Source organism: Onychomys torridus, chromosome 21, assembly GCF_903995425.1.
Source record: "Onychomys torridus chromosome 21, mOncTor1.1, whole genome shotgun sequence".
Taxonomy (NCBI): Eukaryota; Metazoa; Chordata; class Mammalia; order Rodentia; family Cricetidae; genus Onychomys; species Onychomys torridus.
Window position 1 is genome coordinate 29,285,557 of NC_050463.1, and position 26,911 is coordinate 29,312,467.

At 39.3% G+C, this 26,911-nt stretch overlaps 1 protein-coding gene across 3 annotated transcripts in view; it reads left to right on the top strand.

Moving 5' to 3' along the window:
• Memo1 (mediator of cell motility 1) overlaps positions 1 to 26,911 on the top strand; it is a 93,871-nt gene that overhangs the window by 42,623 nt on the left and 24,337 nt on the right. For 2 of the 3 annotated variants that reach the window (XM_036170814.1, XM_036170816.1), the window contains 4 exons: positions 2,574 to 2,655; positions 6,266 to 6,334; positions 16,628 to 16,740; positions 19,765 to 19,876. In XM_036170814.1, the coding sequence (XP_036026707.1) occupies positions 2,574 to 2,655; positions 6,266 to 6,334; positions 16,628 to 16,740; positions 19,765 to 19,876 (376 nt within the window). Of the gene's footprint in view, positions 1 to 2,573; positions 2,656 to 6,265; positions 6,335 to 16,627; positions 16,741 to 19,764; positions 19,877 to 26,911 lie in introns of those variants that run through there. The other variant, XM_036170815.1, reaches the window with a different exon arrangement.

Consider the following 26,911-nt stretch of genomic DNA (forward strand, 5'->3'; position numbering starts at 1 on the left):
AAAGGCTCATGCAGTGCCAACTTTATTCAGAGCATCAGGAAAAAAACCACCTGAGTGAAGTTCTCATGAGTTAAAGCTGTATATAATCATAAGGACAGTGTTTTTCCATAAAGGCATATAAAGGATAGTTTGAACATTGAATTGCATAACAGCAGCAAGCAATACTGAGTAAGTGAAGTGAACTCACTTGTGTCTGCTATCCCTGGGAGGAGCAAGAAAACACATTCCAAGAACAGTTCCGAGTTCTGAACAAGCTGAGGTCCCATGACTCTTGTTTTCTTGGAGTGTTCTCACAAGCACTCACGGCCTGCCACTCCATTTCTGGACCACGTCCCATTGTCCACGGTTGTTCTTTTTTCCTCCTCCCCACTCCTATTATTATTATTATTATTGTTATTGTTATTGTTATTATTATTATTTTACTTATTTTTTTAAAAACAGGCCAGCTAGGGGTATATAGTGAGACTCTGTCTCAGAAAGAAAAAAAAGAAAAAGTGAACATGTACATTTTGAGAAATAGTGTAGGTCACTTCAGACTTCATCATAGTTTGGAGGTAAATTTGATGTGCTCATTTACTTTTAATTTATGATTCACAATGAAAAATTTCAGTCACAAACTATTCAGATATGTGTCTCGCCAATGAAATCATTATAGCCTGTGTACATAAACCCCTTATTGGCAAAATGCTTCACATTTCAGTGTCTATGAGAGACACTTGGAGAGCTTAAAATTTTTTAGCACCATCCCCAGAGGTCATGCCAACTTAACTCTGGCATCACCAACAGATTTTTCTGCAGTGACCAAGTCAGGTGATCCTGGTGTGTGGGCCATCACCACTGGACAACTTCAGGAAGAAGAGTTAGTATTCTGTATGTTTGGTTAATTTACTAGGTTTAATGTTATAACATCTGAAAATCTTCACCCAGGGAACTTTAAGCCAGTAGCATGGTACAGGAGAATAGGATTGGTGTTGCGGTTGATTGTCTTCTAAGACAGACAGTAGTTGTTCTTTGAGCATTAGTCACTTGTGGCTGACAAGAAAACTCAGTTCTTTTGTCGCTATTGCCTGGTCTAGAATACAGATCTGGCATGTGCAAGACTGGGCTTTTCAAATGTTTAAAAAGAGGCTGGAAAGATCATTGAGAGGTTAAGAGTACTTGTTGCTCTTGCAGAGGACCTGGGTTTGATTCCCAGCATCTACATGGTGGCACATAACCATCTGTAACTCCAGTTCCAGGGGATCCATGCCATCTTCTCACTTCTGTGGGCCCTAGACATACATGTGGTAAATACATACATACATGCAAACAAAACATACTTTGAAGAGAATGAATATATCTAATAAGAAAAATAAATAAAAAAAAAAACACTTGAAAGAGAATGGATAGATGGTGGGAAGGAAATAAGGAATATATTCATAGTTGCTGCAGAAGTGGCACTGAGAAATGGGTTTTAGTAGAAGAAAAAAAATTAATCAGTGGTATGCTTAGATTTTAGTGGTGAGAGTCAAATCCCAAAGGGACAAGGTTGATGCAGGAGATTAGAAACAACTGAGAGCAGAGTTTTTGAGTAAGAAGTCATAGTGGTTTTCAGTGTGCTTTAGTGTATGGCTTTTGACAGGAGTGAGGGCAGTTCCTTGAAAAGGGAGAGAATTCTTCGGTCTCTACCTCCTAGCTTTCAGTAGGAGCTTTGGGATTACAGGCACATTCCACTGCTGCTGTCTAATGGATTCTGGGCATTGGTGCTCAGGTTCCCTGGTGTGTGCTCTTGTCTCTCCAGCTTCACTCAGTTCAGGTACAGATACTGTGTTAAGTGGAAGTTGACTTTAACGAGAATGTTTTGACGGATACATTCATATTATTTATATTTGTATTCTCATATAATAGGACATGAGTAGAGTAATAATGGCTATTTCACCTTGGACAAGGCAAGAAGTGACCAAAGAGAGGATGAAGGATTTGAAAAAGTCTTGAGATCTGTTGAAGTCAGTGGATTCCTAGAGTAGTAAACTGGAAAGATAGGAAGTGAAGAGCATGGAGTTGTTAGAAATTGAGGTTTTTCAGCATGGAGTTGTTAGAAATTGAGGTTTTTCAGGTGATGGAGTTATTAGTTATTGATAGGGGAGTAAGGTGGTGGAATGGATGAGGTGGATCATTGAGTGTGGGAGTTTTCAACTACATGGATGTCATTTCAGTGATCAAGTAAAGTCATAGTTTGTGCTGTGAAAAAACAAATTCACTTAATTACACTTTTCATTTACTTAAGGGTATTCTACTTCCTGTTGTATTTTGTTTAAATGTCACCTCAAATTGTAAATGGTTGATCTGTATGAAGATACTTCTAAGAAGTAGGTGGATAAAAACAAATTTTACTTCTGTCAATATTCAGCCCTGTCATATGGTTTGGTAGGGACCTATGACTTGATAAATTGAAACTTTAAACATCCAGACTGATGATTCTGTTGCTTAATAAGTCACTTTAATACCATGGAGGTCCAGTGAAGACATTGCAACAAGGTTGGTCATCTGTAATACTTTGCTTTGCTGACTCTTCTTTCCACTTGTCTTCATAGGACCTCAGCTGAATGCCCAGCTAGAAGGTTGGCTTTCACAAGTACAGTCTACGAAAAGACCTGCTAGAGCCATTATCGCACCGTAAGTTTTAGAGGTCTTTTGCCAAGTCTGTAGCATTTATTATTGATAAAAATGAGTGTATATTGGACTAAAAGTTAAAAAACCAAATGTTGGGCTGTAGAGATGGTTCTGTGTTAGGACTGCTTACTTTTCTTGCAGAGGGTCTGTTTGGTTCTCAGCACCTGTGTAGGGCAGCTTACATTTGCCTCTGACTTCAATTCTAGGAGATACTACACCCTTTATGGCCTTTGTGAGCATCGGCACACACTTAAGTAGGCACATATACATACATATACATAAAATAAAATGAACAAATACATCTTACAAAAAACTGGTAGTGATTGAGGTAGACACTCAACCTGTGGTCTCCACATGCGCATGCACATACATACACTCAGCCCCCACATACACACAAAGAACCTACATTAATGTTTGGATGATATTGATAAGCATTTTATGCCAAATACTTTGTAAAATACACATTTATGACTTCATGTCAGACTCCACCACTTAAAAAGTTGTAGCATGCAAGTTTCTTAATCTCTTGATCTTCACTTTATACAATACTAATTAATACCTCCCTGTAGACATTTTTCTTTTTTCTTTTTCATTATCTATCTATCTATCTATCTATCTATCTACCGTCTGTCGAGCTGAGGATTGAACCCAGGGCCTTCTGCTTGCCAGGTAAGTGCTCTACCACTGAGCTAAATCCCCAACCCTTAATTTTCATTTTTTAAAAAATGTGTTGCTGGGGTCAAACCCATGTTCTCAGAGTTCAGAAGAGGGTGTTGGATTCCCTGTAACTAGGTACTGGTAGTTGTTAGCCAACACGTGGGTGCTGAGAACCAGACTCCAATCCTCTAGAAGAATAAGCTTTCTTAACCACCATGCCACATTTCTAGCCCCCAGCAAGGTTTTTATAGTACGGGAAAACTATTATCTGATTATGAAACTTAGTACAATTGTTCCTAACCACTGGACTTCGAGCCTATTTCTTCATTGTTGCATACACTTTGAAGTTTGAAGTTGACAAATGATACATATTTGTGGGTGGGATGCAGAGTGATGTTACAGTTATGAATGCAACCTGAGATAACTAAGCCCATCAGTCCATCCAATCACTCGAAACAGTGGATATCTGTAGTGGTAACATTTAATATCTAGCCTAGAGTGAAATTGAAACAAAGCATTCAACTGTTGCTATTCATCACAAAGTACTCTCCTTTTGTTATTGTTTCCCCTTAATTATGCTTCTACAATCTGTAAGTTCTGTGGTTTTAGAAAAACCCGTGTATGTTGTGGGATGGTACCCTGGCTTGTTTTTTTTTTTCTGTTGCTATGATAAAACAGTGACCAAAAACAACTTGGAGAGGAAAAGGTTCATTTTGTCTTGCATTTCCAGATCAAAGTCTGTTACTGAGCAAAGTCAAGGCAGGAGCTGTTATAAAGATCATGAATGCTGCTTACCTGCTTGCTTTCTTATACAACCTAGGAACTAGAAATGCTCCCATGTCAGTCATTAACAAAGACACTGCCTCACAGACATGCCTACGATCCAGTTTGATGGGGGTGGTCTTTGCCTTTTGCCTATTAGAGACATGGTCTCGGGCTCTCTCTGTCTCTCTGTCTCTGTCTCTCTCTCGCTGCTGCTGCTGCTGCTTACACTTGAGTGACTGGTTCTGGAGCTCCTGGGGATTCTTCTGTATCCTCTTCGAAACTTGCTTGAGGACTACCAGGATTGTGTGTGCCACTGTATCTGGCTTTACACAGGTTCTGGGGTTGGGATTCAGTCCTTATAGTTTGACATACAGTTTTACCCACTGAGCCATCTCCCTAGTCCTTGTGACTTTTTTCCTTTAAGGTAGAATATATCTGTGTACTACGTTTTCTTCTGTTGATTACAGAACTTCCTTTGGTTTTGTGAATAGTACTGCAGTGAAAATGGACATTTCTTGTGATATTGGTTTCACCAGATGTGGAACTACTGGGTTTGTTCCATTCTTTTTGTTTGGAGTGTGTGTGTGTGTGTGTGTGTGTGTGTGTGTGTGTGTGTGTGTGTGTGTGTTTGAGGTAGGATCTCACTCTCACTGCGTAGTCCTGGCTAGCTTGGAACTCACTATGTAACCAGGCTGACCTTCACTCACAGATCTGCTTGCCTCTGCCTCTGTAGTGCTTGGAATCATGGCTTGTGTCATCACACCCAGTCATCTATTCTTTATTATTGTAGTCATAGCTTGTTTATAGGAGTTCAGTAAATACTATTACAGAACATAAATCAATGGGCTATATGAAATTTATCAGAGTATTGCATATTTTTATCATTATTCATAAATTGTTAAATCTCAGTAGCACTGTATAAAAATTGATGTGCATATGAATGTGCAGTTTTCATTTCCTTCCGAGTCAGTTGTTAAAACATTTATCCCATGGGCTGTATACTGTCTACCAGTGATGTACCTGAAAGGGACTGAAAATTGGCTCAGGATGCCCCAAGACCAACTTCTCAGCACAAGGATTTATTGTCCCAAGAGGGACAAAGGGCAAGGAATAGGAGACAAAGACAGGTAGAGGACAAGGGAGAAAGGGAAGGGAATTAAGGGAGAGGGGAGAGGGATATTTGTCCTGTGAGGTGGGAGTGGGGAAGCAAAGGACTGCCTCTGGCAAGAGAGGAAACAGACGGTGGCCCATAGGCAAATGGTGCTGTCTAAAGGTACGAGGGAAAACCTGGTGTAAAGATGAGGTCTTTAATTTTAATTGGTCATGTTAAGTAGGTGAGCCAAAGGGGGCTTTTGATTGCTGGACTTTAGTACTTTGATAGCTGGACCTTGGTAGTCAGCCTCAAGGTTTGGTGGCTTTGGTGGCTAGCTTTAGGAATGTAATCTAACAGATTTTCAGCAAGGCAGAGGGGATGGGGGAGAAGGGCAAGCCCTGCCAGAGCCATGTTTGCTTGCTTCGGCTGGCTAGAGTCACTCTTGCCCTTCTGTACTGACTAAAAGAAGTAAGTCTAGACTCGTGTAGCAGGAATGATTCAGGAGAGAAAAATGATCAGAGAACAAAATGTTCTGTGGGTGTTAAGAGAACTGACTGAATACTGAAGCCAGAGGTTGAAAAGAGAAGGATGATGGAGAGAAAATGAGAGGCATGATACAGAGAAGCCAAGTCAGCTTCTTTACTGCTAAGGGCAGAGGGGAGCACAATCCCTGCAGGGTATTTGCTTTGGTGCTGTTGTATAGTCTGCTTGCTAATTTCATTACATAGGAGTATCAAAAATGAGCAGCCCAGAGTAGGCCTTTTGAATATCTTTACCCCAAACCAAACTGTCTCTTGGTCCCCCTTCCCTATACCCCAAATTGGTGTGGGTGTTAAACCCAAGATGTTAAACATGTTAAGCAAGTAATCTACCACTGAGCTATATAACTGACACCTAAAATGTTTTTGGAAGTATGAAACAACTGTGTTTTCTATTGCCATCTAGAAGTTGCAACATTAATTATATTGCTTTTTAATCTGTATATTCAGTTCTGTTGCATATATCATAGTTTTTACATTTTTTTCTGTAAGTTTTATTTTCGTTAGACTATCTTGATTTTGAATGTGGAGGTTAAATTAAAACCTGTTTTGTTTGTAGCCATGCAGGATACACGTACTGTGGCTCTTGTGCTGCCCATGCTTACAAACAAGTGGATCCATCGATTACGTAAGTAATGCAATTGATTAGGAACAGCTTGGGAATGCCATAATGATTGCTTTGTCATAAAAGTAATATTTCATTCTTCTTGGACTTTTCTCGGGAATTCTGTCATACCATGTGTTGATTAGGAAATACCTTAATACCTTTTCTTAGAGCATTTACTTTTTACCTTGTCTTTAGTTGTCAAATGTTTCATTCTGAAACTACTACAAGTTAAATATTTATGTTTTAGTTTTCATTTAAAAACCTAGATGTGAACATTTTAAAGAAAGATGAAGTTTCCTTTGTAATTAGTAAAAGCAAAAATATTATAACAGTAAAGAGAAATTAAATTGAAAAGATTCTAGAAGATTTTTTATTTGACCTTTGTGTGAGAGTCAGCCATAATCAAGGTTATTTTAAATAATACCTTGTTCTAAACTTTTCTGTTTGGTAGAATGTTTTATTGATGATATTATATGTTAGAGGCATGCCTCGGAGTTGGTTTGGTTTAGGAGTCTAACTCAGAATAGAGTCTATGCTGGGGGACGGACGAAGTGGGCCTTAAGCACACTGGTGGGAAGTTAGAGTCAAAGGAGGAAGGAAAGGGTGAGGGAAGAGCTGAGAGTACAGGACGAGGAGGAGGAGGAGGAGGAAGAGGAGAGGTGTAACTGATAGCAGAGTGTATATTAGCATTTTAGACATCAGTTAGATTATTGTAATGATCAATATATGCTGAATAATAATCAAATAGATAACTGGTGGCTTAAATTTTAAGTAAGTTCTAAGACTATCTTAATGAGTCCTAAAACACAAAAGGTTAATAAGTACATTAAGATTGCAACAATAGCATTATATTTTAATATCCAACACTGAATAGTGAATTAAATAAAAATGAAAGCTTATTAGTGTAATATTTATAGATATTAAAAATGATTATTGCCAGACATGGTAATGCACACCTGTAATCCCAGCAGTGAGGAGGCTGAGCTAAGAGAGAACAAGTTCAGGGCCAGCTGGAGCTACATTGTGAGACCATTATTAAATAAAATGATGAAATACACTATGAGGCATTGTAGTAATTTTAGAAGGTATTACATCATAGACTAAAAGGAAGATAGAAGAAAGTATGTACTATATTAAGCAAGTTTTTTCATATGAGTACTTTTAAAAACCATAATTATTTATGGATGATGATATATTGTGTTTTCCTTTAACATTTTTAATTCTTTGGTAATATTACACATGTATATAAAGTCTTTTGTATTTGCTCCCTATTTTGTACTCTTACCCCATCCCACAAAGCCCCTTCTTTTTATTAACTGACTGAGTTTACCTAGGGCTGCTTGCATGAGCAGTTTTCCTTAGTGGTGCATGGTAATTTAACAGTGATCACATCCCTGAGGATGACTCCCTCTTCCCCAGAAACCATTAAATACTTAGAATACCATAATGCTCCTCCGGGTAGTGTATGTTTGACCATTTTTATATAAAGAACGGACAAATTGGGGAGTAATGGTGATGATGTGAATATAATCAAAATGTATGAAATTCTCAAGAATTTATAAAATATTAAAAATAAAGGACATGACTATTGTATTGGTCTTTTGACTATTTTGGCTTTTACTTTCATATTTTGTTGGTATCTTTCTTTTCTTTTTTCTTTTTTTTCTTTTTCGAGACAGGGTTTCTCTGTGTAGCTTTGTGCCTTTCCTGGAACTTACTCTGTAGCCCAGGCTGGCCTCGAACTCACAGAGATCCACCTGGCTCTGCCTCCCAAGTGCTGGGATTAAAGGAGTGCAACACCACCGCCCGGCTTTTCTTCTTTTTTTTTTTGCTAGAGCTGAGGATCGAACCCAGGGCCTTGCGCTTGCTAGACAAGCGCTCTACCACTGAGCTAAATCTACGGCTTCCTCCTCTGGGCTCGCCCAGGCCTGGACTCCCACGGGCGATAAGCACTAGCACATCACGTGACTGTTGCTTGCACATGTGTCTGTCACCCCCATCATCTGTCACCCCCATCATCTGGGTGCCTCCGTTCCACATGCTAGGCAGGTCAGAGTGAAATGTGGCTTGGCTTAAAGTGACCTAATAGTGACTTAGCATCAGAAGTGGGGGGGTGGGGAAGAAGCACATCAAGGACGCTCAGCTAACCCCATTATGTGAAGGAATTATCGAACTCCCATCACCCCACGAGGTAACAGTGGCAGACAGGAGGAGGAAGTTTATGCTATAGCTACAAACATCTCGGGTGGGATGCGGCTCAACGGTAGAGCACTTGCTTGGCATACTTAAGGCTGTGGGTTCTATCCCCAGCTCTGCAAAACATTTCTTTAAAAAAATCCCAAATATTCTAAAGGCTTAGAATAGCAAAGAGAATAGCTTTGGAGACCAGGCTGGCCTCGAACTCACAGAGATCCGCCTGTCTCTGCCTCCCGAGTGCTGGGATTAAAGGCGTGCGCCACCAACGCCCGGCCTCTTTCTTTTCTTTTTTTCAAGAGAAAGAACATAAAGTTGGGTGGGTAGAGAGGTGGGCAGCATCTGGGAGGGATTGGGGAGAGGAAAGAGCATGATCAGAATATAGTGCATGAAAAAAACTTAATTAAAAATATTTTAACGTGCTAGAATTAAAGTAAACCCTTTACAGTAATATTTAATTTAAAAAAGAATTGTCAAATCACTTTCATGGTAAAAAATAAAGAACTTTCCAAGTACAGAAATACTTGTGTGGGTTGGAGAGATGGCTCAGCAGTTAGAGCACTAGCTACTCTTCTGGAGGACCCAAGTTCAGTTTCCCACTTGGCAGCTCACAACTGTCTGTAACTCCAGTCCCAAGGCATTGGTGCCCTCCTATGACCTCTGATGCCCTCTGACCCCTGAGGCACCAGGCATGCAGGTGGTGAACATATATACATGCAGACAAAATAATCATACATATAAAAAAGTTAAAGAAGAAATTAGAATAAAAAATTAAAACTGTTTATCAAAATAATAAAAATTGGATATTAACGAAAGTGACTTTTGTATAATGATGCAAATCAAATCCAGGATCTCATACATGCTAAGAAAGCCCTCTACTATTGTCCCCAAATACCATGAACTAAATGAAACATTAAATGAGTAACAAGTACATTTCTTCATATCATAGTGAAGGATAGCAGAAAGCATTGCCTTTATGTTATTAGTTGTTTTTGCTCCTTTTTTTGTCTCTTTTGAGGGGGCCGCCACCCAGCTCCCAAATAAATCACACATGGAGGCTTATTATTACTTATGAATGCCTGGCCTTAGTTTGACTTGTTTCTTGCCAGCTTTCCTTAATTTATCCCATCTGTCTTTTGCCTCTGGGCCTTTTCTGTTCTCTCACTCTGTAAACCTTACTCTGTGGCTGGTTGTGTAGCTGGGTGGCTGACTCCTGGAGTCCTCCTCCTCTGGCTCTTTCAACTCGTCTGCCAGAGTTCTCCTATATATTCTCTGCCTGCCAGCCCTGCCTGTCCTTTCTCCTGCCTCGTTATTGGCCGTTCAGCTCTTTACTAGACCATCAGGTGTTTAGACAGGCACAGCGACACAGCTTCACAGAGTTAAACAAATGCACCATAAACAGAAGTAACACACCTTAAAATAATAATCTATTACACGTTTACATTTCTATTACAAACTATAGCCATGCTTGGTGGCACATACCTTTAATCCTAGCACTGGGAAGGCAGAGGCAAGAGGATCTCTGAGTTTCAGGGCATCCTGATCTATATAGCAGCTTCAGGAAGGCCAGGGTTACATAGAGAGACTCTGTCTCAAAAAACAAAACATATATATGTCTACAATTTTATATTACTTATATATTATAATGTATAAATGTATTAATGTTTTTATGTTTATGATATTTACATCTGCTGTACATCTTTTATATTTGAGACAAGAACTGGCCTTGAGTTTGCAGCAATCTTGCTGCCTCGGCCTCTGAAGTGCTGGGATTACAGTGTGTGCTACCTTGTCAGATGTTGGCTTCATGTATATTTTAACTAGAAGCCACCTCTGTGCTCATGTCTGCTTCTGCATTCAGTTTGTTTGGATCCATTTCCTCTCACAGGTGGCAGTTTCACAGGCAGGGAGGAGCAGCTCCACCGCCTTTCCCATTCGCTGGAAATGTTTCCTTTAACACTAAACCGGAACAGAATAAATAGAGTGGCTTGAGGGTCAGCGCAGATCTTTCAAATGATGTTTCATTATACAATTTTAAATATTACATTGGTTCATACCACCACCTGAAATATATTGGACCTAATTTTCACTTGAAAGCTCCAATTTTATTCTGTACAACAAATATGTCAATTGTTTTGCTTGAAATGGTAGGCTTATTTTGTTTATTTTGGAGAGAATTTCTCCCAAATGCCTACTATTTGTTTTTTAAGTGAAAATTGTATTCCATGAAAAATGTGTCTAGTTTAGCTTTCAGCTCATAATACACAGGTAGTCTCCCTGAGATACAATGTTCATCTGCAAAGTGCTTTATGAATCTGTCCCCATGTTTGAATATCTTTTGTCATTAAGTGTTAAGATGTATTCACAAGGGTCAAGAATTCTGATGAAATTTGCCTTAAAAGACAAAAACCAGGGCTGGAGAGATGGCTCAGAGGTTAAGGCTGCTCTTCCAGAGGTCCTGAGTTCTGGAATTCCCAGCACCCACAGGGTGGCTCACAACCATCTGTAATGAGATCTGGCGCCCTCTTCTGGCATATGGTAAACTTGCAGAAAGAACACTGTTTACACAATAAGTAAAATAACTCTTAAAAAAAAAAAGAGAAAAAAGAAGAAGAAGATGACAAAAACCAAAACCAGTGTGCAGTGGAGGACTGCTGACGCACGTTGGTTTCTCTGCCCTGGAGGTCATGCCGACAGTTTGACTTAGTCTTGTTTCTGCAGCTTAGGTGCAGAACAGCAGAGAAGAACGCAGGGCCTTCCTTTTCACTCTTCGGGGATGAGTTTGAATTGCATACTCCTTTACAGGCTCTCGAATGTTGTTAAGAGCGTACAGATCACGCTGTGACAACTGATAGGATAGACCTTCCAAGGGTGATTGGATTTCAGGCGCGGGAAAGGCCAACTGGGAAAGCTTCACTGAGGAACTGGTGTTTAAATTCAACCAACCAACCAAAGGAAATTACAAAGTGTAGTTAAACTTGTTAGTTCATCCAGGGCCTGGAGGACTAGTGCATTCATAAAAACGTTAACAATCAAGGGGTGCCATTAGCACTTGATAGGTCACTTGAGCCTTTAAAATCCATTTTGGGGACAGGAAGAGGACTCAGTGGGAGTTTGTTGCACAGGAATGAAGAATTGAGTTCTGACCCCTAGCACTCCTATAAAATCAGTGCGGTGGTGTGCCTCTGAAACCCTGGAGCGTGGAGTTGGGAGGGTCTGTGGTACAGAGACAGGAAGATCTTTGGTTATGTAGTCCAGCTGAAACAGTGAGCTCTAGTTTCTGCTGGAGACCTTGTCTCAAATATAAAGTGGAGCACTACTGTGGAAGACACCTGTTGTCAAACTCTGATTTCTGCATCTATGCCTCTAAACACCCCCACCCCAGCCATACACATACACTAGGGGAAAACAGCCCACAAACTCCCGCTTATTTTTAAGGGTTTTACTTGACTTCATAGCCATGAAAAGCTGGGAAAGAATTTTGTTTGCTTTTTGTCTTTTGAGACAGGGTTTGTCTGTTGTAGCCCTGGCTGTCCTGTAGACCAGGCTTACCTCAAACTCAGAGATCCGCTTTCTTCTGCTTTTGTGTGCTGGGATCAAAGGTGTGCACCACCACTGCCCAGCTCAGGGAGGGTTTTTAAAATAAGGGCAAGAGTGAAGTGGTGCACAGCTTTAATCCCAGCACTTGGGAGGCAGAGGCAGGCAGATCTCTGTGAGTTCCAGGCCAGCCTGGTCTACAGAGTGAGATCCAGGACAGCTAGATCTGTTACACAGAGAAACTCTGTCTTGAAAAACCAAGGTGGGGGGGCAAGAGTAAGCGAAATGATCAGATTTGTGTTTCAAAAGATTATTTTGGGCTGTTAGAAAATTTAAAAAATGGGACATTTCATTAAATTACTTTTCATATTGACAGTTGTAGAGTCTTTCTTGGCTGCTAACAAAACTAACAACTAAAATCTGAAATTCAACAGGCAGTTAGGCAGAAATTTGAATTTAATTTATATTTTTCGAAAAGCTTTGCAGGACAAAAAGTAAAAACTCATGACAGTTTTAGTTTTTAGTAAAATATTTTTCCTCCCTGTGAAACATCTTTAAAAAAATTACATTCCATTAGTTCGAATAGGTAGTTGAAAAAATATGAGAGCAAGTACTCATATACCATATTCATTATAGTAATTTCACAGAGGTGAATTCTCAGGAGCTGTAGTGTGTGGACTATATTTCTAGGAAAATGTGAGTCTCTACCATCACTCTGATAGTTAGTATTAAAGGTTTCTTTTTCTGATCCAGAATACTAATACTGAGGTTATTTCTTTAAAGGCAAAACAGCTTGCAGTTAATTCAAGGAAAGGGACATAGGCTTGCTTACTTATTTCCTTCCAAACTATTTCAGTGGCTGTGCTGTAGCAAAGAAAGGAGGAAGAAACACATGTAATTCAATGTGCCTTGTTAATTTTCTTGTGTTAGCACTTTATTTAACACAGAGGCCTATTTTGAGGTCACTGTTGCCTTAATATGCCCCTTAATACTGTTGCGGTAATGTCTACCCTTCTGTGTTGCTTGTGTGTCAGTTTTAAGGATTTTGTACTGATGGCTTAGTTTTTTCTTGTTTCCTGTAAATCGGTTTTGGAACTGCGCTAGGTTGATTGTGGGTGAGTTTACCAAACTAGAAAGAATGTATTGGGAAAACATCTGGCTAATTCCGGTTGGTAGGGACTCTTCTGTATAGGTTGGCTTGACAACAGGTGAGCAAAGAAAGCATCCAGGCCTCTGCTGAAGGCATTGATCTCCCGAAGACCACCCCTATACTGCAGCAGCGCTCACTGTGACCTAGACCACCACTGTACTGGAGCAGTGCTCACTGTGACCTAGTAGATTAATAATATATGCCTTCAGATTGACGTGTGGTTGCTGCTGTTGTCAAGGTAGGACTTTTCTTTGTAGCCCTGGCTGTCCTGGAACTCAGTGTGGAGACCAGGCTGGCCTGGAACTTACAGAGATCTGCTTGCCTTGCCTCCTGAGTGCTGAGATTAAAGGTGTGTGCCACCACCCCTGACTAGAGGCTGACATTTTAAAAGTATCATTTATATTTTAACTGTATACCTTAGAGTTTCCCAAAAGCTTTTTTTGTCATAGAAACTGATTCTTCAACCAGTGCCACACCTCTTTGTTTTGAGTTTTCCCTTTCCTTCCCTGCCCAGTCCGATCATCTTCTTCCTTTTTCTTTTGTAAGTGGGATCTTACTGTGTTGCCTTCTGCTCCTGAGCTCAACTGATAATCAACCTTCTGAGTATGTAGATTATAGGCATGCTCTGCTGTGCCTGGAAAAAATGTCATTGATTCTTAGTTCCTGGCATTAATCAAGTTACCTAAACAGTAACAAGGTTACCATTTTATACATATTTCACATTAGACATTAATCAAAGAATTAATATTTGTATACTGCTGTAATAGAGCAAAATGGTATCTTTTGGTTTTATTCATTTAATAATCTGAATTAGACCTGTCTCCGTGTTACTGATGATACATGTGATGATACAAATGTGGATTTCGTGTGGCAGCAGTGGCCCACGCCTTTAATCCCAGCACTCAAGAAGCAGAGCCAGGCAGAGTGAGATCTAGGACAGGCACCAAAACTACACAGAGAAACCCTGTCTCAAAAAACCAACCAACCAAACAACCAACCAACCAACCAACCAAACAAACAAACAAAACCAAACCAAAAATCCAGCCAACAAACAAATATGGATTGCAGTGCTAAAAAATGGAGAAGAGGGGCTAGAAAGATGGCTGTTCTTCCAAAGGTCCTGAGGTCAATTCCCAGCACCATGTGGTGCCCACAACCATTTCTAATGGGGTCCTGTGTCCTCTTCGGTGTATAGGCATACATGTAGACATAGCACTCATATACATAAAATATATAAATAAAACTTTAAAAAGAGATGTAGAAGAGACAGGTTAGAAGAAGAGATTACTTCTGAACCACATTAGCCTAAGGATAAAATAGTTTCTTGTGGTGTGTGATTTTGTTCAAATTGGGGACACTAAGAATAACAATCCAAAACTTCCTTATCCCTTCCTTCCCCAACTTAAAGTGACATGTCTTCAAAAAAGAAAAAAAAAAGTAAAAGAAAAGAAAGAAAGAAAATTCTCTTACCTTAGTAATAAATTTTGGTTGGTTGGTTCATTGGTTCATTGATTCATTCATTCATTTGTGGACATTGTCTCATCTTGCATACCAGGCCTGCCTATGTTTTGCCTTCTGTGTGCTAGGATTAGAGATAGGGTCTGATTTTTGTAGACCATGCTGGCTTTGAATTCTTGATCATCCTAGGTCCTTAAGTGTTGGGATGTAGGTAGATACTGTCACACTTGGTGCAGTAATAGATTTGTCAGAGTGTATTGCTACAGCACACAGTCCTTGTTCTCCAAGTATCTGACAGTGCAAGAACTAGGTCATTGTTTTCTAGGTACTTAAGCCCATTACCAGTTTCCTTTTTTTGCAGTTTTGCATTTTTTGCATCCATAACTTATGTTTGTATACTATATGGTAAGCTTAGTTTATTTGAATTTTAGAAAACAGAAAATGCATAGTTTCAGAATTTAGATTGTAGGACAAATTTGGATGTTTCATATAATAGTAAGCTAATTTTACTTTTGATGCGGAGACAAAAGGATTGTAAAGATTATAGCCAGCTAGTATTTAGCCCAGTTATTTTCTTTGGTCCACAGTGCAGATAATGCATTATGAAGTTTCTTTGTATTTGAGGGTGACTTGTGTTTGAATGAGAATAGAGAAAGTTGATTATATAGAATTCTTTTCAACAAGATGTTCTATTTCTTTGTTACCATAAAAATAATTTCCAGCCTGGTGGTGGTGGCACACATCTCTAATCCTACCTAGTACTTGAGAGGCAGAGGCAGGCAGATCTCTGTGAGTTCTAGGCTAGCCTGGTCTACAGAGTGAGGCTAGCCAGGATAGGCTCCAAAGCTACACAGAGAAACCGTTTCGACTCTCCCCCACCAAAAAAAACCCCAAACCAATAATGTCGAAATAGCTTTGTCAGAATGCTTCTTTGTAATGCTGTTTGACATAGATATTTAGAAATTTGTACCAGTATTTAGTTTTATTAAAAATTTAGGATTTTTCGCCGGGCAGTGGTGATGCTGTCTTTAATCCCAGCTCTCAGGAGGCAGAGGCAGGTGGATGGATCTCTGTGAGTTCCAGGCCAGCCTGGGCTACAGAGTGATTCCAGGAAAGGCTCCAAAGCTACACAGAGAAACCATGTCTCAAAAAAAGAAATTTAGTATTTTTAAATTTTCATAGCTGAAATATTTAAACTGATAGTCTTCTTTGAAATGTGTCTAGTTATACATGTAGAAATGATTTATGTATAGCATGCTTATAAAAATTTATAGCTGGTATTTCCAATTATTGGACATAAATGCAGACGAAAACCGAGGAGCAAACCATCCAGTCAGCTCTGTTGTGGAATTCCAAGAACTATGTGCTTTAGCTTGCAGAAATCTTATTTCCCCACAGTTCTGGAAGGGTGGAGCTGGTGGTCATGGCCTGGAAAGCTAGAGCCCTGTGTCATGGCTTGCTTTGAGGCTCTTTGGTTGCTAGGCCTCCCACTACATGACTGTTAGGCGTGTCCCTGAAGTCATGTGTCATGCTTGTGTCCCGTGTGTCCTCCCACCCCCACTCCAGGATCATGTTCTGTAATCCTGGCTGGCTAGAACTTGCTATGTAGCCCAGGTTGACTTTGAACTTGGAGCAGTCCTTGCCTCATGGATCCCAAATTCTGGGATTATATGGGACACCACTCCTGGCTCTGAAGTCTTTCTGCATAAGTCCATCAGTCACATGATAAGGGCCTCATTCTAACTTCATTAGCTCTTGAAAAATTTATCTCCAAATTGGCGGTCAGATATGGGAAGTTGGAGCTTCAGTATATGAATTTTAGTGAGTCCTTAGGTTAGCTCTTATGTTCACAGAGTGTGGTAAAAGTAGATAGTCAGCATGGAAAAACAAGTACAATTTAAAGTGACATTTCCTTTTCTTTAATAAGATCTGTGTAGAAGTACATTTGTTCTGTGTTTCTGTTGTGTATCTCCCAGCCGGAGAATTTTCATCCTTGGGCCTTCCCATCATGTGCCCCTGTCTCGATGTGCACTCTCCAGTGTGGATATATATAGGACTCCTCTGTATGATCTTCGTATTGACCAAAAGAGTAAGTATATAGAAATCATGTAGTTTTTACATAGCTAAAGCTCATTTAGTAAGGATTGCAGTTTAATTTAAAAACATTTAAAGACACAAATATCATAAATGATATCTCAATTAAAATTTTTTGGTTGTAACTAATCTGTATAAGCCAGACACAAAAAAGTAGTATTTTCCTCAAAACAACAAAAACATGTTAAAGGCACTTGGCCCCATACCATAGTGGTTACATTTATATTTAGAGAAATACTTTTTTTTGTATTGCGCTGTAAAGCAAGAAATTAGTATACATGACAACCTGATAAAAGACTTACTCTATTTTTTTGTGTATCACTTTTTTCACTTTAAATGATGGTGATAATACTTTCATTTCCTCTCATTGTTTTTTATGGGAAAATTATTCTATAGGTTTTGAGGCTCTGAAAGGTGGTACAGAAACTTTAAATACATTGTTTTAAATTGTGTTATTTTTTGTGTGTGTACATATGTATGCATGCATATGGGTTTGCATGTTTATGGGCGTGTGCATGTGTCTGTGTTGTGTAAAGGTACACGTGTGTGCTGTGTGAGGCCTGACACTAATGTCTGGAGTCTTCCTTGAGCATTCCACCTGATAGACCGAGGCAACATCTCTGGCTGAGTCCAGAACTTGCTATTTTGGCTTACCTGATTTGCTATATAAAATATAAATATATAAAATATAAAAAATATATAAAATCTGGTGATCTCCTTCTGCCTCTGTGCACTGAGGTTACAGATGGAACACCACACCTGCCTAACTTTTTACATGGATTCTTAGGTCCCAACTCCAGTTGTCAAGCTTTTGTGGTAAGCCTTTTTCCTGTTAAGACGTCTGTCCAGCTCCCATGTCTGTTTTTATTTTCCTCCTAGAGGGAGAAAAATGTGTGTGTGTGTGTGTGTGTGTGTGTGTGTGTGTGTGTGTGTGTGTGTGTGTTCTCCTGTGAGTGAATGTGGGCACATTTGTGTTTGGGTACTGTGCGTTCCTTTTTCTGTGCTGTCTATTTTTTCTTTTGGGACAATTTCTCTGCTGGCCTAGAACTTACCTAAAAGGCTAGGCTGGCTGGCCAAAGAGCCCTGTCTTTACTTCCCGTGGAAACATAAGTGTGCACCACCATGTTGGGCATTTTTGTGTGGATTCTAGGAATCCAATTGAGGTTGAACAGTCATCCTCCCAGTCCCCAGATGTCATCATCATTTGTTCACTTGTTTCTTATACAATGTATGTCATGTAAAAAAACAAAACAAAACAAAAAACAAAACAGTATACAGAGTAGAACAATTAATATTGATGTATTCATTAACCACAGTTTACACTGAATTTTCCCTTCTGTATCATAACCACTTTTTTTTATGAACTTAGGAGTGTATCTCCCAGTTCACTGAATTATATTTTAAGTATATTAGGGATGCTATTGTTTTGTTAAAGTTTATAGCAATTTACATTAAATAAAAGATGGTTAGCTCATTTAGGCCTTATTTAGGCTTTGATTTTTTTAAAAGATTTATTTATTTATTATGTATACAGAAGAAGGCGCCAGATCTCATTGCAGATGGTTGTGAGCCACCATGTGGGTGCTGGGAATTGAACTCAGGACCTCTGGAAGAGCAGTCGGTGCTCTTAACCACTGAGCCATCTCTCCAGCCCTAGGCTTTGATTTTTATAATTTGAGGTTGTCTCATGAATATTAGCAAGCAGTGTTATTTGAGTAGATCTTATTAGTCAAAATAGAATATTATCTTCCTGATTGAGATGACTTAAGGGACACACTTTGCTTTTTTCTTATTTTTAGATTTGTTTATTTGATTTAATGGGTATGAGTGTTTTGCTCACGTACATATCTGTGCATTGTGTGCCTGCCTAGTAGCTGAGGAGGTTAGAAGAGGGCTTTGGATTCCAGTAGCTGTAGATGGTTGTGAGCCACTGTGTGGGCTCTGGGAATCTAACCCTGGGTCTCTGCAAGAACAAGTGCTTTAACTGCTGAGCCAGCTCTCCAGCCCTAGCTCTCCATGCCCAGCTCACCAGCCCACCCACCCTTTACTCTTAAAAACTTTATTTGGTACAAAGCAAAGAAATGGATAACTTTTAAAAGGTCTTTTGTAGAAATGAGGTCTTAACTACCATGACTTTCTCCTCTGGCCTTCTTCCCTCCTCCCGCTTCTCCCTTCTTTCTCTTTCCCTCCCTCCCTCCCTCCCTCTCTTCAGCCTCCCTTCTCCTCTTCTTTTTCTTCCTTTTTTCCTGAGAGAAGATTTTGCCAAGTGAGCTCCCCAGACCTTGACCCCTTCTCTGTAGCTCAGGCTGCTCTTGAATTCATGAGCTTCCTGCGTTAGTCTGAGGTTTGTTGGTGTGTCGTGGACTTGGCTCTAAGTTATTTTCCCATTGTGTTTTGCATACAAAATTTCATGTCTTGCTCTACAGTCTTCAGGTTTAAGTATAGTTAGTTCATCAGAAATACTCAGATAGCCAGATTATTTTAAGTTGTCATAATACTGTAGTGGATTTATGATTTCTGCCATAAGTTAAAATTTGAAATTTGGAAAAACATTTGGAAGTGAGAATTTTATGATGTTGATATGGTAGGAACATGAAGTGAATTAATAAAACTACACAATTTATTATAAAAAACAAAGTAAACATTAAAAAATATATTGTTAATATTATATGTAAATAGATGGTGATTTTTGTTTTCTGTTGTAGTAGAAATTCTAGTAAACTGTTTTGGCTAGAACATTTAGATTAAAATCCAGATAGCCTAGACCCAGAGTTTATTTTAGAAATATTAAAGGGAACTGATGAAAAATGTACTATGTTACTATCCAAATGGTAAGTCTTTACATGCATTATTTTATGTAATAAAATTAGTCATTGTGTCTTTCACTTATAGTAAAAAAATGGAGTATGTGGTGTTTTTGTTTCTTGCCATAGCTTATAGTTTTGTGTTGCTGGGTGGAAGCTCATAAAATAAATGTATGCATTAATATTTGTTTTAATATATTTTGAAATTTCTTTAGTTTATGGAGAGCTATGGAAGACAGGAATGTTTGAACGCATGTCTCTGCAGACAGATGAAGATGAACACAGTATTGAAATGCATTTGCCTTATACAGCTAAAGCCATGGAAAGGTATATGATTAATATAAGAATTCCTAGAGAAATCATAGAGCTTAATGTCTTTGGAATTATTTTAGCCTAGGATAATTTGTCAAAGCAAGGAAATTAAAAAATTTTTAATTAAAATGAAATAAAATTGGAGATTACAATGTCTTTATAATGACTAAAGTTGATTTTTAACTAGTTGTCCATTAAAGTTGAACATATGAATTGATCTGATTAGTTTTTTGAAAGTGGAAATTAAGACAACAACCCCTATGTGTGTTTGGGTTGATGTATTTTGGTTTTCTTGGTAGCCAAGTGACATTTCAGTATCTTATAATAATCATTATTTTTAGTACAGTGCTGTAGTTGTAAAACTTTAAATTAGAGATATCTTTGAAAGCCACTCTTCTCAGAATTTTGTAAAGGTACATGAGACTCTTACACTTAACTGAGGATGATGATGTGTTGTACCTGCTACAGGTCTTCCTGTGGTAAGGTGCCCCTGGATGATAAGTAATAGGAGGAAGGGCAGGATCTGTTTTGCTCTCCACCATATGCTTCAGTGCCCACTTTTCGCCCTACACATAGTAGTTGATTTGTTTGGTAAAGTGAAGCATAAACTGTCTCTAGAGTTTTCTGTTTTCAGTGCCACATTTGTTTTTAACTGTTTAGCTGGGTCGTTTGGGCTCCTTTACTTTTCCTTAAGAAATGGACTTTCAGGCCTGGCATGGCACAAGCCTGTAATCCTAGCATTTGTAAGGCTGAGGAGGAGGATCATTGTTTGAGTGAGGCCCGTGTGGGCAATAGAGTAAGAAGACCATGCTAGCCACAAAAATTGGGGGGAGCGGGGAGTTAAAAAGAATTCCAAACCAGAAGACTGGAAAAGAACAAAAACAGACAAAGGGGTGGTGGTGGTGATGGTGTCCTGTTTTGTGCCTGAGTTTCCATTTGGTTCACAGTGTATTAGTTTGAAAGCCTAGAGGCGTGACTCAGTGTTTGAGTTCAGACTGATCAAGTACTCTATAGGTTTTTTTGTATATCAAATAAGAGCTGTATTCTATTAAGAAAAAATGCTGCCTGAGATTCTCTTGAGACTGGCTTTTCTCTCCTTTGGACCCTAAGTTACGTTTGACAGGGAAGCTCTTTAGCCTGAAAGGCTGTGCAAGCATGTGTTCCTAAGTTCTGAAGAAGGGAGCTTAGAGATGCACTTCATTTGGTGGTCAGGAGCCCCACTCTGTCACTGCCAGTTCTTTGATTGTGTCTGTGTCCCCGTGCTGGCTTTTATCTTTATCATTTTCCCCCTCCCTCTTTCCCCTTCTTCCTCTTCTCCCAAGCTTTCCTTATTTTCTGTGCATATGTGGTGAGTGCATGTGAGTGTGCAAGTGTGTATGCCATGTGTGTGCACATGAGGAGGCCAGGGAGGACATTGCATGTATTCCTTTCTGCATCTCTTTATTAGTTCCTTGAGGCAGGTTCTCTCACTGAATTGAAAGCTCACCATTTTGGCTAGGGAGGCTTGCTTGTCCCCTGATGCTAGGGTTACAAGTACATGAAGCCTGACTTTTTACTTGGGTGCTGGGGATTCAAACTCAGGCTTGCCAAGTACTTTTGCCCCTGAACCACCTCTTCAGTCCCTATGATGTTTTCTGTGATAGTCTTCTGCCATCTGAAGAAGCTAGTGATGAACTCTTCCAGTCCAGAAATCCTTTATTATGAATTTTAACAGGTTATAAGCTCATGATTTCCCCATATACTTTTTGGTATGCGTGCATTAAAAAAAAAAAAAGCTACTAACACTTTGATTATTTTGGTGGGAAACCTGCCGATCCACAGATTCTTTCAGTGAATCGTTACTCTTCTAGGTTACTTCATGTGACAGTTACGGATCATTCTCCAGTGTGTAGTGTACGTTACACTTGTGGCTTCATGTGGCGGGTGTCACACTGCTCCTTCAGTTTCCACAGTCACTGTTTTCTTTCAACTTCTCTTTACTCTGTGTCCCAAAGGCCTGTGTGAGATGTTTCGGTGCTTTACACTAAACTCTGCCTCCAGCTAAGGGTTGTTTTCCTCCGTGTCTGTCATGCACAGTGAACCATGCTCTCATGGCTTCTTACTGTTCTTGAGTTAGTTTGGTCCGAGGCTGTGGCGATGACTTGTCTCCTTCATTTTCAGCTGAGGTAGCATGGTGTGGTGGAGGCTGCAGAATGCCCTCCCTCCCATCTTGGAGCTGTGGAGCTGAGGGCCTTCTTAGGTTTTGCAGCTGTCCCCTTGGTCTTCATCTCCTTCCACTTGCCATTACCCTGCAGGCTCTCTCTCCCTGGAGCCTCCTACTTCATGCTAGTCTGGAGGTTGGCAGTTGTGCAGAGCTGAGACCCCCAAGCCTTACTAAACTAGGTCTGGGACTGGCACTGCTTCACTTCCATCATGTTCTACCCTTCAACGCAGTTTCCAAGTCTAAATCAAGGGAGTGGGACTTAGTCTCCACATCTGATGGGGAAGGACTTTGAACCTGAGCTGGGACTCATTTTGAATGGTTATTTTTGCAGATGATAAAGCTAAATAACCCTTTGGATGATAAATCATTCTGTTTTTCTTTTATGATAGTTCTCTATCTAGTAAGTTTTCCGATGGAGCAACTAGTCTAATATATATCTATATCCTGTGCCCGGTATAAGCCCTGGTTCAAATAATTTCAGTTATTAGTTATTGAAAATAGATAGCTATTAATTGACTTAAAACTTTTAACTTAAATATAGAATCATGCTTTTTTAACTTAAATATAGAATCATGCTTTTTTAAAAATGATTTTCATATCATGAATTATATGCATGTTATTTTAAAAAAGCATGGTGTCTCTCTTGAATGCTCTTCATCTTACTGTTTGGGACAGGGTCTCTCTGAACTCAGAATTCACTTCATGACTAGATTGGCTGGCCGGTGGTCTCCAGGATCTCCTCCTCTTTGTCACATGTCCTCATGTGTCACATGTCTAGCTTTTTACTTGGGTGCTGGGTGTAAAACTCAGGTCTGTGCTTTGTATCAAGTACTTCACTGACCAGAATCTCTGCAGCCCTCCCTGGAACCCCTTAGAAACACTGGATGTCTGTGCTGCAGACTAATAGGAGAATGCCTGCCTAGTATGCTCAAGTCCCTGGGCTCCACCCTACACTGATTGGAAAAAAAGACCATAAAGAAAAACATGTAAAATGACTCATCCTATTGCCCAGCTTATTCCTCTGATACTTAAAAAATAAAAAGACAGGATTTGAGATCGAATCATGAAGGATAAAATGAACAGTGGAGCCAGGTGGCAGTGGCGCACACCTTTAATCCCAGCACTCGGGAGGCAGAGGCAGGCGAATCTTTGTGAGTTCCAGGCCAGCCTGGGCTACAGAGTGAGTTCTAGGAAAGGGGCAAAGCTACACAGAGAAACCCTGTCTCGAAAAACCAAAAAACCAGAAAACAAAAAACAAAAACAAAAAAAGAACAGTGGAAGTCTCTCTGGTCCCATTTAACCTATTTATCATGAGTAAAAATGGTTAAGAATACACTAACATGTGCATATAAGTTTGTATACAAAGAAATTTTTTGTTTTATTATTTGTGTTTTGAGACAGGGTTTCTCTCTGTAGCCATGATCTGCCTGTCTCTGTCTCCAAAGTGCTGGGATTAAAGACCTATGTGACCATTCTTGGCCCATCTTGTAGTTTAATGCTGCTTGGAGATACACACACACACACACACACACACACACACACACACACACACACACACACACACTCTTTATTTATTTATTTAGAGTTTATCAAGGCAGGGTTTCTCTGTGTAACCCTGGCTGTCCTGGGACTCAGAGATCGGCTTTCCTCTGCCTCCTGAATGCTAGGATTAAAGGTATATACCACCATCTCCCAGCCAGCAATTTTTAATGCTTATAAACTTACATGTTTTGTTCCATTTTCCCATTGTTTTATAGTGTAATTCATAATGAATTTTATTATCAAACACAACTAGTTGATTTTGAGGAGTTAGGTTATGTAAGAATTGTATCTTGTAAAATGAACTTGATTATTATGAAATCATAATTCCTGTGAGGGGAGTTGTTGTTCGTTTTGTTGTTTGTTTGGAGTTTATAGTTTGATCACCTTTTTTCTATATTTACTACTTTTTTTCTTTCTTTGGTTTTTATACCTTAAAGTTTTAAATTTAAAAAATGTGCGGAAGTAGTAAGAAAAATAGCATTGAAAGTGTTTGATTGAAAATGTATTTTGAGTCTGGAGGATTGGCTTACAGTCAAAAGCTCTTGTTGCTCTTCTGCTTTGATTGGCTCTTTCCAATCTTAAAAAGTTCATCATGCCTGGGATTGATAATTTTTTTAGAGATACTTATAAAACACCCTTATTTTTGCATGGTCGATTTAAATAATGAAGGCTTTTATTTATGGTTATTGTGTATAATGTTATAAACATTTCTTGTACAGGTCTGTGTGTCAACATATATTGTTTTGTAAGTAGGATTTTATTGGCAACCAGCCACACCCAGGTACTAGTACATCGCATTGTCTTTGCCCACTGTCCTTCTGTAATAATATTGGATATTTTTATTCTGGATATTGTATGGCCCAGAAAACCTAAGTGTTTTATGGTCCCTTTAAAAAGATGTTTGCAGTAGGGCAGTGGTGGCCCACGCCTTTATTTAGTACCAGCTTTCAAGAGGCAGAGGCAAGAAGAAAGAAGAAAAAAAGGATGTTCCCTGATCCCATGAACTAGATGAGTTACAGTTTTACCTCTTAAAATCCTTGGACACAGTTTGAATTAATTGTGACTGGTATGAGGCAAAAATTGTAAGTTTATATTGGTGGGGAGCCTCGTCTTTAGTTGGAGTAGGTAAGGATCAGATTTGTGTGGTTGATGTTTTCCATGAGATTTAGGACATTTTCAGCAACTATTCTTTTTTTTCTTTCCTCTGTTTGGGTCTGATGCTAGTTTGCATGCTTCATATTGTCTTAAATTCCCCAATTCTCTTCATATTTCCTCACTATTTTCTGTTGTTGGAATTGGCTAATGATTTAAATGAAGCTTTTTCTTTGCTTATCCCTTAGTTGAAGACAAGGTCTTCTCTGTTGTCTGGGCTGGTTGCTATCCTCGTCTCTTAGCCTCCTCAGCACGGCTGCACTGCCCTACCTGGCCTCTTGAGTCCGTTGCTAATTGCAAACATTCATCCTTATTAAAATGTTAATTCTGTTCTTTGATCCAATAGGTTAATGTTTTCATTTAGTTATTGTACTTTTCAGTGATCCATTTTTTAAAAAGTTTGGATTACTTTGTTATTTCTTGTTGACACACTACACACACACATACACACACACACACACACACACACACACGCACGCACGCACGCACGCACGCACACGCATGTACGCACACACTCACACATGCACATTTTTAAGGTGGTGTTTTAAATAGCTTCCTTTAATTCTCTGATTATATTTCTCATAACAATTTTGAAATTTACGAAATCTAAGCATTGAGCTGATCTTAATAACATTTATTGGCTATTATTTTTATGGAGTGTCATAGTTTGGTAGTTTTTTTTAAACATAGATTATATTTTTTTCTGGAGCTGTACATTTTACGTACTCTTGTAGTAATTCTGGTTTTATTCATTTTCTCCATGCCGGCTTTATTGTTTAGCATTTTGTATGCATTCCAGCTGCAGAATCTATTTTCCCGCTGTTATTTCAAGAAATTAATATTTTTATGTTTTCACTCGGCTTTCAAGGACTTTATCTGTGATAGTAGTTTAGTATTTAGCAAATGATTGCTTATAGGTTAAACATCATGAGCCCAGGATGCTTTCACTGTCTATTGAGGAGCATAGTCAAACAAGCTTAGTGTGTTTCTACTTCCCCTCCGACTTTCTCTTGAGTTGTCTTATGTCTTCTCGTGTGAGCACTGTTCAGCTGAGCCACTCCCCAGCATTGTAGGCATGGCATGTGTGATTAACTTCACCTCAAATGTCCTGGTACTTCTCTCTCATACTCAGAGGCTCTGGATTTTTAGTGACCTTGGGATCTTTTGGGTCAGCCAAAGGTATGTGGAGGATGAAAGTCCCATTCCTTAGGATTTTAGGACAATTTTATCAAGTGTGTGGCCCTCCCCTATCTAGGGTCTTCCTATTAAGTTTGTAGCTAATCTGTAGGCTTTGGTGTGCTCCCCTGACTTCAGGCTGAGGAACATGTGAGATTCTCTAGTTTGCACTTAGCAGCCTGCAGCTTTCTGCTGTGGTGGGTCTTCTCTAGCTGAGACACTGGGCAGGGATGGAGATGGCCTACTGATCTTAACAGGAAGTTGTTATGTGTCATGAAGGCTGTTTTCTTCCTTTTTAGTTGACTTAAGTGCACAAAAATTGTTGTTTAAAAGCTTTATCCAGTTTTATAATTTTTTCAGTGGGCATATTTATACTTTACTGGAAAATCCAACTTCAGAACTTGAATTTTAAGATCCTTTAAGATCCAAAAGTACTTATTTTTCTTTTTTTATAATAGATTTTTATTTTTATTTTTATTTATTTTTTGGTTTTTCAAGACATGGTTTCTTTGTGTAGCTTTGAGCCTTTCCTGGGACTCACTTGGTAGCCCAGGCAGACCTCGAACTCACAGAGATCCACCTGGCTCTGCCTCCTGAGTGCTAGGATTACAGGTGTGCGCCACCACCGCCTGGCTTGATTTTTATTTTATGTGTATTGGTGTTTTGCCTGCATGTAGGTCTGTGTGAGATTTTGGAGTTGTGAGCTGCCATGTGGGTGCTGGAAATTGAACCTGGGTCCCCTGGAAGAGCAGCCAGTGTTCTTAACTGCTGAGCCATCTCTCCAGTCCTAGTACTTATTCTTCAAAGTCAAGTGTTCTTTTTTTCTAATTCATGCTCATGGAGACAGAGAAACAGTACAATTTTAAAAATGGCAAGAAAGGCTGAAATGATGAGCCATGATTCACTCCCTTGGTTTCTGTGGAGGACTGGACTTTTTTCTTTGTAGAGATAGATTTATAAACTCATTGAGATTATTT